At 43.5% G+C, this 12,200-nt stretch overlaps 1 protein-coding gene across 5 annotated transcripts in view; it reads right to left on the minus strand.

Moving 5' to 3' along the window:
- The window catches only part of Pcdh10 (protocadherin 10), a 61,783-nt gene extending 50,507 nt beyond the window's left edge, over nucleotides 1–11,276 (minus strand). For all 5 annotated transcript variants that reach the window (XR_261296.1, XR_261297.2, XM_005386714.1 and 2 more), the window contains exons 1-3: nucleotides 7,774–11,276; nucleotides 6,150–6,208; nucleotides 5,508–5,614 (exon numbers count right to left, since the gene is read on the minus strand). Coding sequence is in view for 3 of the 5 variants with exons in the window: in XM_005386714.1 (XP_005386771.1) it covers nucleotides 5,508–5,614; nucleotides 6,150–6,208; nucleotides 7,774–10,404 (2,797 nt within the window). In the remaining 2 variants the exon portion in view is untranslated. The remainder of the gene's footprint in view (nucleotides 1–5,507; nucleotides 5,615–6,149; nucleotides 6,209–7,773) is intronic.
- Between the last annotated feature and the right edge of the window lie 924 nt (nucleotides 11,277–12,200).

Here is a 12,200-nt window from a genome sequence, read left to right on the forward strand (position 1 = left end):
CTTGCCAGGCAGGCGCTTTGCCGCTGAGCTAAATCCCCAGCCCCCTAAGCTAAATCCCCAGCCCCCTGAGCTAAATCCCCAGCCCCCCCAAAAAGCTTTTATTTTGTAGAAGAACTCATCTTTAAACGTAAAATTACAGGGAGCAATTATTTTGTTATTTTTAAAATAAATGTAAGATATTGAATTAGGGAAGTGATGATAGAACTGTATCATTGGATCCTGGTAAAGATTGGTACTAATGTAATTAATACAACTTTTTTACATGCCTGATACATATCATTTTAAATATGCCAAATAAGAACATATACAGTATTTCACATCATTTTTGCATCTATGTCTAAATAATCATCTAATTCTGAATATCATGATCCTACAAAGAACAATTTAATAAACTAGTATTTTAACATTGGATATTGCTTGACTATATCACAAAGTACTTTGGTAGAAATTATTTTTATGGGTAGTTTATACTCAGTTGTGCTCATTTTATCCTCTTATAAGCAGGTAGGATTTCTCTCTAAATTATTACAGGCTTATTAAAAATTCCTTTAGAGGATGTAATAACGTTCGCTCGAGTTGAGAATATGTACAAAAATGTAACATGTGAATACAAAAGTTTTTGGCTGGAAGAACAATGTCATGTGGTAGAAGGGGAAATTACAAAGTTTTTAATAAGTTTACCAATTGATTTTTTAGAGTAGAATTCCCTCAGCAATAACATAACTAGAATGAAAAGTAAGGTGGTTCAAATTGTACCTGAATGTTTCATCAGTTTTATTGATCAAACAAGTAGACCTACTTATTTTTGAGGACAAGCCAGACATAGAAATGAAAAGGAAACTATAACATAATCAGTATATTTTAAATAATAACAAAGAAATTAACTGAAAATTGATTTTTTCATTTATATGTACATTTTGAACACCAAATAAATGTGTGATGTTACCATTTATCACCTTAGGGAGCTACTGTATAACTAGTATTACTCTTGGTACTTATCATTAGCATCTTTAAATATATTACTTTAATTATCAAATAAGTAGAGCTATACCTAAGTCATTTTCTGAGAAATGATTCCCTGATACACAGGGGTGACAGATGTTACATTGCCTCTGACAGGTTAAAATGCATATCTTTTACATTGCTCATGCAATTCCTTAATGGCTCAACTTGGAGACTCAACAGTTAACAAGTTTAACTTGACTTTATTTTTCTCATTAAAACACCCTTACTGTAAACCTGTGGAATTATACAGCAGGAAAAATGCAGGGTAAACTTTATTTGTGAAATTTTGGTAATATCTAAGAAAATTTTCAACCTATATTCTTTACTTGTAATCGCTTTTTACAGTTATTTATTTTTTCCACTTCTCAGAAATAATCTGTTCTGCAAGGCATGACAGCTGACGTGATAGACTGCCTGTTATGCAAAGATATATTTAGACAAATTTTAAAATACATATTTTTAAACTTGTCCCTTATAGTCAGAGGCAGGAGATATTTCCATTGAGAATAAATTAACTTTTAAAATATTAGAATTATATTGAATTGGTGCTTGTTTTTGATGGAAGCAATAATAAAAAATTATGTGCATATTTCTTTTTCATTCAACAAAGTATGATAAACCTTTATAGATATAACAGCACACTTCATGTTTTGAATTTTCCAGTCTTCCATTAACTACATAATAATGAAAAACTAAGAGATATTAATTTTAACAACTGGTACACTTTTTTAAAAATATGTTTTAAGAGACAGATGTTTACCCATATAATTCACTGATAAAAAACAAAAATTAAATATCAAAATTATATCCCTACTCATCTTTCAAAATGTTTATGGCATTTCCCATTTTCTGCCAATAGTTTGTCTTACATATTTTTTTCAACTACAAATTCGTATATGCCATCAAGGCGTAGCTCAGAGATTCACCAAAAAATTGAATAAATTTTAGTAAATAACGTGTAAATTCATCTAGAAAATACTAATTCAAGCAATTTTATTTTTTCAATTTATAGACAAATTTTACCATGCATGGTAAAAATCTCATAAATAACTAAGAACCAGTCATATTTACAAGATAATTTCCCTATAACTGAAAAAAATTTCCAGGAGAAATTTGACAATTTTCAGTAAAGTGTAACAAGTGACTTATTCACTTATCAAGATTCTCCTCAACATAATTGCTTAGAAGAGTGAGGTATTCAAAATAGGATCATGATTAAATCTAGTATTATTTATAACACAGACATGTAACAAATGGAAGAAATCTTTCTCTTTACTAAAAAATCTTGTATAAACCTCACATAATATTGAAATTGTTTTAAGAATATACAGTTAAAATGTTCTGTGTATTCTTAAATTGGAAAATATCTTTAATCTAATGCATTTAATAAGTAAGATCAAAAATATATTTCTGTAAAGTCTGCTTTTAGCTCTTTAAGCTATGATTAATCAGGTTTTCCTCTTGTGAAGGTTTATGCATGTATTTACCACATCTCCTTGGACTTCTGCCATATGTAACCAATACATCAATAGTGCACTGAAATAAACGGAAAGCACCTTGACAAGGCTATAGAAAGAAAAGTGCCTCAGACCAGTGATCAGGCCGAAGAATTTTACATATGAAGCCAGGTGCAGTGGGAAACTGAAACAGCTTATGTGATTCTCTGTGCAGCTGCCTTGGTGTTTAAAGCCCTTCTGTGAACAAGATTGGTGACTGCAACTGTGGCTCAGAAAGGGGAAAGAGCACAAAGGGGGAAAATAAGAAAGGGCAAAAACTAAAACTACTCATAACAGAATAAAGAAAATGCACAGACAAGTAATTGTGAAAAGATAGAAAGAGAAACTGGGAAAATGGAGGGGGATTAAACAGGTGAAGCACTAAGATGAACCACGTGTATAGTTCAGCCTGAGATCAGTCGCAAACTGAGAGAGAGAAAGCAGAATGCTTATCTTTCCAATATTATCCTTCTTGATTGATAACTTAATGTTTCCCCCTAAAATACTGTTAGGTGGGATTTGCTTATTAGATTATTTCGCATGCCAAACATGGAAAATGATGTGCTATGAATGTTGCCATCTAATTTTGCAAACCTGGAACATAATTTTTTAGCCATCTTTACAAAGAAGTAAAGCAGATTTACTTGAAGTGGACATAACTTCTTTAAAATATCCTACCTATTTGCTGTAAGGTTTACAATATACCACATCAGTATGGAATTTTAAAAGTCAGTAATTAAGCAAAGGCATTTTAATTCTCTGCATTGGGATTTATACTTCAGGAAGAAGCCACTTAATATCATTCTTACAATAAGATGAAACATCTTGAATCTGATAATATAATTCAACATCAAACGTGCAAGTATTTCTTACCATACGTTCTTCACTATAATACTAAAACAGCTATTACTTTGCTTAGTAGTTTGTGGTTGCCGTGTAACTACTAATGAAATGTATAAGTGAATTAGAAATTCCCTAATACCTTTATGTATCCAAGCATTAGAAATAGGAAATAAATCTCACTCTTTTGATAAAGCCAAATGAAAACTGCCTTAAGTTTGGAAAATGTTTTGCTAGTATACATTTTAACATTTCTATATTCCTTTAAACGGTTTGACATTTCAACTAATTTGAAAGAAATCTTAACAAAACAGCCTTAGCACTCAGTACCTGTGAAATAAAATCACCACTGGGAAGACACACTGATAGGTATATAATCCCATGTAGCTTCCAAATATAGATCTTTCTGCAGTTGCTTACTCATTTCTGTTTCTTTAGCTGGGCTATTATAGCTCATTATGTCTAAGGACTAAACTAATTGAAATGTTCGTTGAGATTAGAGAGCTACAGAAAGAAACAAAAGGAGAGCTGCTGAGAAAGGAAGAAAATGCATCCAAAGAAACATGTAGCAGGATTTTTTTTAATCAAACATTTTGTCTTAAAAGTTTTAAAAATCTGTGGGTTAAAATTGAAACTCCAAAAAAGAACTACAATGAACAATTCTAAATGTACAGTTTTTGAAAGATAATAATAAATCATATGCCATATATAGGCCAAAAATGAAAGGGACTTTGTATTCAGATATAAACTTCTGGCAAGATCTGGTTTGTTGTCAGGTTCCCAGACACTAAATAGATGCTCTGTTCACTTAGCATGAAGGCCCGCAAGGGGCAGGGACCTCCGGGGATTCTTGGCAGTTCTCAAGTCTCATTAGGTCTGCATATTAATGACTTGCTGCAATATAAAGAGACCCTTGAGCAGCCTTTACTCCTTCCTCCTGCCTGGGTTTCCCAAGGCTAGGGCAGCCAGAGACACAGGGCACATTAGCCAAGGGAGAAGCTTGTGGCAAACTCTCCTGCCAGAATACCATGGGGTGTACGCTGCTCTTTGACACAGGACATCAACACTGCTACTCCAAGTGTGGTATCCAAGGAATCATACCTTGCAAGTAAGTTCCCTGTCACTCTATGGCAATGCCATTACCGGCAATAAAGGTCAAATATTGAGTGAGCTGAGTAGAACCCAGAGATGGTCTTTTTTAGAACCTACCAAAGTTGACTAGGCTTTTGATCTCCTCAAGTGTCAAGTAAGTACAAATGATAAAGAAAAAGTTAAAAATTCAGCAAGCATGCCTTCATAGAAGAAATCTAATAAAAACTGGAAGTTTCCGAAATTTTCATTTAAAGGTACGTTTTCAATTTCTTGTAGGAGTTTTTCGTGTTAGGAGATCTTGTAAAACTTACAGGTTGAACTTAGAAAAACTATGAAAAAAAATATATACCATATATAATATATATCATTGGAATTAGAATCAGTGACTACCAGTACACATACAAATTCACTCAGAATTCAACTTCTAATGGGTCATAAACCCTTTCAAAACTACAAAGAAACCTAGGATGCTCCAGAAAATACACATTATCCCATGTTTACTAGTGTCTTGAAGCCCAAAGACTCAAGATTGGAAACTCTCCTCTTAAGATATTCATGATTATATTTATCACTCCTGCTTTCATTTAGTGCTTTGTGGTATGAAAAAATGCATTGCTCTGGAAAGCATGAAATTTGGATTCTAGTCTGCAATCATCTTTTTATTTCCCTGTGACCTTGTGCAGGTCTATCAATTTCATTTATCTTCAGTTACTTCATCCATAAATAAGTCTAATAGTACCTAATTAACCGAATGCTAAGGACTGAACCCAGCTTAGAGATCTATAGCTTTTTGTATACAGTATAATTTCATTAAAGAGCATTACCTCAGGATGGAGTAATTCATACTTTTATCTATTACACAGTGAATTTCTAACTTCAACTCTCCAAAGAATTCTGTATCTTTTCAAAACTCAGATCATACAATCACCAACACAGGATGACACTATCTTCTTGCAGAGTTGCCAATATTAAACTAATTAGAAATCTACCTAGGACATCATCCTTTCTCCATTTATTTTTTTTTTTTTTAAACCTACAAAATCAGCACTTAGAATATCTCCGGATGACACTTACCAGCTGACTGGCCGCGGTTGGTGGCATCATGGTCACTGTCTCCCTGCTCACTGTCCCCATGACCACTATCCTTAGAGCTTACTATGTCCGCTTCCTGGAATGCAGAACTAGAAGCACAAAAATGCGAATATTAGAGTGAAAAAGGTGAAGAAGCAGAGAAAACATTCTTCTGCCACCACATGGTCACAGATGTGTGCTGCAGACTCATAGACCTCATAGTTGAATGTGTTTCTGCATAAAGTAGTTTTCATAATCCAAGACTAACTTTTTGAAAATTGAGCATTTAGCAGTCAATTTGAATAATTAAGACATAAAAATGTTTTGGTATTTTTCTGATCGGAACTAAGCCCATGTTTATATTATATTGATAAGACAAATATATCTATATGGAACAGTTATGAAACCTATCAGAATCCATGTAGGAATGTAAACCCACAAAAAATTTTTGTAACTTGTGAAAAAATTTAACACATCTTTTAAAATATAGAGGAACTGTATGTATATGTTGTAACCTAATTTAAAATATTATATATATTTTAGCATTTATTATCAAGTATGACACCTGATCAAACACCTAATTCCTACTTTTACTAGGTAATAAATTGCTTGTGCGTCAAGCTAAGGAAATAAAAGAGTCCATACCTGTTAACTCGACGAGGTCTGTCAACTAGATAGCTGAGCTCTGCTCGCTGGTGTTTAGTCTAGGAAAAAAAATAAATAAATCAAGAGCATTTGAATGCTAAGGGTTTCATTTATAATCTGTTTCTGAATGTGGAACTGCATCTAATTTAAGTAACTATATATGTTTATAAATTTTGATGCTTTCCAAAGACCTCAGCCTAGTGATTGCTGGGTAAGGGCAGGGAAGATATGCACAAATTTATGAACCCATATTTTTTTCACTTAGCTGTAAAGGTTTAAACCTATATTGGAGAACCTTAAGAGTGTTTATTTTTTTTAAAGGGAGAATACAAATGACCCCATAGCTAGGGCTCATCAACTTTTGTCACTAAAAGGTCAACCTAGTTAAATTCGGCAGTCTTTTCCTTTGGTGCCCTAAAAAAGTGTTTAAGTGCATACTGGTTGACACAAGAAAAACAGCACGCTCAATAAGCAAAAAGTTTAGATATTTTATGGAATTATTTTGTTGTTTATTTTCAAAATGTACTTAAGATACAAATGAGCTGTACAAATAGTCATGAAAGTCAGTGAGTAATACCTAAGACTCAGGAGTAATACCAAGACAGGAGTTCATCCTCCCACTCCCCAGTTATATTGCCTTCAAAGGCCCTCGGTTTTCTTCTCCCAAGCTCCACCACCCACACACCTTTTCAGGTCAGAATTCTGTTTTACATAAACCAACTCTGTTCCCCACTCCACTCCAACTTTGCCACTTCCCCATCTTTTAAAAATAAATCAGCATTGACAAGCCAAATTCTTTGATGCAGAAAACCAACAGCCAGGGTGTATCAAGAAACAGTGGCAGGGAAGTAATTATTAGTCAAGAGATAGATTTAAGACAACAATTGTTTAAGCTTTTCGTTACTCTCACAGGGGTCTGTGCCAAAGCAACTTCATTCAAATTCACACTGTGTGGGCGTTAGGCTTCAAGGGCGTCTGTAAATGCTGTCCAGAGCCGAATGGAAGGTTTTGTTTGTTTGTTTGTTTCTTTTTCTTTTTTACAAACGGAGTTCAGAGGATAAGGATCTGATAACTTGTTCACTTACACATGCATTCGAGTTTAGACACTTTGGAAAGTTAAACAGTCTATAGCTTACTTGTACACGCGACTGAAAGCAGCGACCACGAAGCAAAATAGAATAAACTTTATTAACTCCCGGGACAGATGCAAAGAGTAAAGGATCCTTGCCAGTGCTAGCAAGCCCCTCCCCCACAGCCCTCTCCCTCCGCGCATTTTCCCTTCTCCTCTCAGGTTTCTGAGCAGGAAAAGGACCCACCGAGAGTTCAGCTTTTTAAGGGAAAGATGGGAAGAGAGGAAAGCGGGAGCTCCAAGGTGCCAAAGCACCAGGAGAGGAAAGGAAAATAAATATGGAGGGGTGGAGTGCAGAGAATTAGAAACCATGTGAGTGGTTACACAAGGAGGGGTAGGAAAAAGTGACCCCCACATCCCCGCCCCCCACAAAGATACAAATAAGCTAATATCTTAAAAGTAAATACACAGTGCACCATAGATACAAGGGCCAGGCTAGAGGAGGCTTTCGGATGGAGGAGATGAGAGATGGTGGTCCTTTCGCTTCAGCCTTACCTCGTTGGACAAAATGCTTCCGTTGGAGATGATGTCGGGCTGCTGGTCGGTGTAGCCAGTGACGATGGCCCCACAGGGATTGTGCTCAGTGTCCGTGCTCCGCGAAGGGCTGCAGGGCTTAAGGAACATCAGATCGGTCTTAGCGGACTCTGGGGTCAGGCAGACCTGGTAGCAGTAATTCTGGTTGTGGTGGTGAGAGCCAAAGCCCCCGGACTCCTCCACGGGCACCTGGGCCGTGTTGCTCGGGACGTTGGAGCTCTGCACCAGCATAATGTCCGATTTGCTGAGCTTCTTCTTGCGCGCCCGGGCTTGGCGGCCACAGCAGGTCGACCCCCCACCGCCACAGCAGCAACAGCAGAGGCAGCAGTCGCTGGTGAGACACGTGTAGATGTTGAGCTTTTTCTCTTTTTGGCAGCGCACAGCCAGCACGATCATGGCCAGCAGGAAGATGAAGGACACCGAGCCCAGCGCTATGATGAGGATGAGAGTGAGGTCCAGCGAGGTTTCCCCGCCGCCAGAGCGGCTGGGGCGCTGGTGCTCCCCTGACCCTCCGCCTCCGCCCCCGCCCCCGCCCTGGGGCTCCACGGCGCCATCCACTAGCTGGACCAGCAGAGTGGCGGTGGAGGACAGGGGCGGCTGCCCGTGGTCGCGCACCTCGATCACCAGCTCGTAAGGCCGCTGGGGGTCGCGCTTGGCTGGAACCCGGCGAGCCGTGCGGAGCTCGCCCGTGCGCCAGTCCATGCGGAAGAGGTTCATTTCGTTGCCCCTCACGATGCTGTAGGTGAGCCGGGCGTTCTCGCCGTCGTCCGCATCCATTGCGGCCACGCGAGTGAGCAGGTAACCCGGCTCCGCAGAGCGGGGCAGCACCTCGCGGGCTGGAGTCCCATTGCGCCCGGGCAAGGGCGCCACGATGGCAGGGGCGTTGTCGTTCTGATCCACGATGAGGATGTTCACGGTGGCGTTGCCCGCCAGCGCCTGGGGGCTGCCGGCGTCCCGGGCTTCCACCTGAAAGCTGAAGTCCTTGAGCTGCTCGTAGTCGAAGGATCGCAGGGCGTACAAGTAGCCATTCTCAGAGTTGATGGACACGTAGGTGAAAACGCTCATGCCCTGGATCTGGCACTCGAGTATAGAGTATTCTATCTTGGCGTTGGCCCCCTCGTCGCGGTCGGTGGCGCTCACCGCGTAGATGTAGGCGCCTGGCACGTTGTTTTCGGTCACATACACGTCGTAGACCGGCTGGCTGAAGCGCGGCGCGTTGTCGTTCACATCTGACACTTGCACCTGGATGGACTTACTGGTGGAGAGCGATGGCTCGCCCCGGTCCCGGGCCACCACGGTCAGGGTGTAGGAGTCCCCAGCCTCTCGGTCCAGGGGGGCCTCGGTCACGATGGTGTAGTAGTTCTTGAAGGAAGACTTGAGGCGGAAGGGCACGTCCCCCAGCAGCTCGCACTGCACCTGCCCATTCTCCTCCGAGTCTCGGTCGGTCACGCTGAACAGAGCCACCACGGTGCCCGGCGCCGCGCCCTCGCTCACCGCCTCCTTCACCGTGCTGAAGCTGATCTCCGGCGCGTTGTCGTTAGCATCCAGCACTCGCACCAGCACCTTGCAGTGCGCAGGCACAGCGTTGGGGCCCAGGTCCTTGGCTTGCACGTACACCTGGTACACCGGGCTCTCTTCATAGTCCAGCTCCCCGCTCACCTCCAGCCGCCCGGTGCGCGGCGAGAGTCCGAAGAGCTCCCGAGCCCGGGGCGAAATGTGGCTGCTGAAGGAGTACACGACCTCGCCGTTCTGGCCCTCGTCCGGGTCCGTGGCGTTGAGCTGGATCACTAACGTGCCCGGGGGCGAGTTCTCGGGGAGGGACACAGTATAGACGGGTTGGTCAAAAGCCGGCACGTTGTCGTTGGAGTCCAGCACTCGGATGGTGAGTAGGGCCGTGCCCGTGCGCTGTTGCTGGGGGGGCAGGCCCGCTCCCCCGCCGCCGCCCCCGCCTTCGCCGGCGCCTCCCCCGCCTCCCCCGTCCACCGCGGTCAGCACGTAGCGGTGCACCGCTTGCTGTTCTCGGTCCAGCGGCTTCTCCAGCACCAGCTCGGCGAATCGGTTGCCATCCCCCTGGGTCTGTACGTCCAGGGAGAAGTAGCTGTTGGGGGTGATCTCGTAGTCGCGCAAGGAGTTGGTACCCACGTCTGGGTCGAACGCGCTCTCCAAAGGGAAGCGGGTACCTGGCGTGGCGCTCTCAGAGATTTCCACCGTCAGGTCCGGCTCCGGGAAGGAAGGGGGGTTGTCATTTATGTCCAGCACCTCAATCTCCACCCTAAACAGCTCCAGGGGGTTCTCCAGGAAGACTTCTAGGTGCAGGACACAGGAGGGGCTCTGCTTGCAGATTTGCTCGCGGTCGATCTTCTCGTTCACGTACAGCACCCCGGTTTCCAGGTTGAGGTCCAAGTAAGGGGTCCGTGAGTTGGGCACCGTCTGAAACCTGCGAGCTGAAAGTTTTGTAATGTCCAAGCCCAGATCTTCAGCGATATTCCCCACGAAAGTGCCATGTTCCTGCTCCTCCTGCACTGTGTAGTGAAGCTGGGAAAAGACTCCTTCCACCATCCAGAGCAAGGCAAAGAATAATAGCACAATCATCTCCAAAAGGAAAGGAAGCCGCTTCCTTCAGCCAGTCAGCCACCCAATCACCTCCCCCACTAACACCAAAAAAAATCTAAAAAAATACAAATAAAAGTGTACTGCGGGGGGGGGGCTCCTGAGCTTTCTGTCTTTAAAAATCTTATTCTTCTTGCTTCATTTTAGAGCCTCCTCCAATCCAGCCTCATTTTTCAATCTTAGCTCAGGAAGGGTGACAGATGTCCCCTTCCCTCATCTGTAATCTTCCCTCTGACCAATTAATAAAATAATGATAATACAATAGTCAGCGTCCTTTATTCCGACAGTCTTGGCGCAACGCGGCGCTGGCAAATCCCAAGGAGGAAATTTCGATATTTCAAGACTGTCCTCGGTGTGTCTGCTTGCTGATGGGAGGAGAATGAGGAGGAGGGAAAGAAGGAGGAGGAAGATGAAGAGGAAGAGGAGAAGGAAGAGGAGATGCAGCTGGCACCGCTGAACATGCCTCTTAATGTCAACGGCTGGCAAACGCGAGAGGGCTTACGAACAGCGAGAGAATATTGTGCCGGAAAAACAAGGAACAGCTCTGCAGCATAAAACTTTCATTCTCTTCATTTCTCCGGTTGAATGTTCTTGACATTTTTTTTTTTCTTCGTCTTCTTTAGCTCTATTTGTAGTTTTTGGCTTTCGCGGTCTTGTCTCTCTCTGTCCTCATCTCCAGCGGTAGTTGCCTCCCTGGGAGTGTAGCGGGCAGTCTCTTTCCTGCTCTTTCCTACCCGAGCCTCTTTCCCTCTAACCTGTCTCTTTTCCTTTTAGTCCTTCATTCCTCCCGCTTCAGCCTCTGAGCCTGCGATCTTGGCTGGCAGTTTCTGAGCTCCGAGCGCTCGGCTCCTCTGTTTTTGCGCAGCTCCCTCATTCTGCCAACCAATCGCCGAGGAGCACCACCCACTGACCAAGTGTTCATTGGATAAACCGGCCGTCAAACAGAGACGTCACGCGGCAACCGGGCGGGGCGGGACAAAACCCGCGGCCCGCTGCCCGGGTGAGTGTGAGTGTGCGAGCGCGAACTGCCCGCAGGTCCCGAGGCGCCGGCTGGGGACTCTACCGCGGAAAGTTCCCTGTCCCCAGCCGCAGGTAATGGGGAGGGAATTCGGAGGTTCCCCTGTTTGCATCAGCAACTGTGAAACCATAACAGCAACACCTGCGGTATCCTCTCCTAGGAGCGGGATTTCCAATGATGCTAACATTCTTTTTCCTTTAAGGTATTTTCCCAGATACTGATCACGGAAAGAAATCACCAAGAAGGGGAAAAAGTTGCACTCGGGTCGCTAATTGGCAGGGATTACCTCATGAAGAGACTCCCAGCGAGACTGACAGGAGGACATCTAAAAAGTGGATGGGATGTGACATGTAGGCAGCAGGGTCCGGGGGTCCGCGCGGAGAGGAGCGAGGCGGTCGGAACAGGGGGCGGGGTGGGCCCTAAAAGCGGAGGGATTCATGCTAGGGCTGTGGCTGGCAGAGCCTATAGACGTGCAGATGCGTTGGACGTGCCTCTCCCCTCCCCGAATGCACAACCACGCAATTGGTACGGAGCAGATGCACCGATCTGGGGACCTGGTTTCGAGCTGTGAGTGCACCGATCAAAGCTCGGGGAATTCATTTGTGCTTTCTAGCAGCCCTGCTCTGCCGCCCGGGTTCTGAGCAGCACCCGGCCTTGCAAGGCGCTTCCGATATCCCTGCGCCTGGGCTGGCCAAGTGCCACGCAGCGGCGCGGAGCGCGCGCTATTTTCTGCCCCTGTGTGTGTGTGTGTGTGTGTGTG

Source organism: Chinchilla lanigera, unplaced genomic scaffold (assembly GCF_000276665.1).
Source record: "Chinchilla lanigera isolate Chin_1 unplaced genomic scaffold, ChiLan1.0 scaffold00027, whole genome shotgun sequence".
NCBI classification, from domain to species: Eukaryota; Metazoa; Chordata; class Mammalia; order Rodentia; family Chinchillidae; genus Chinchilla; species Chinchilla lanigera.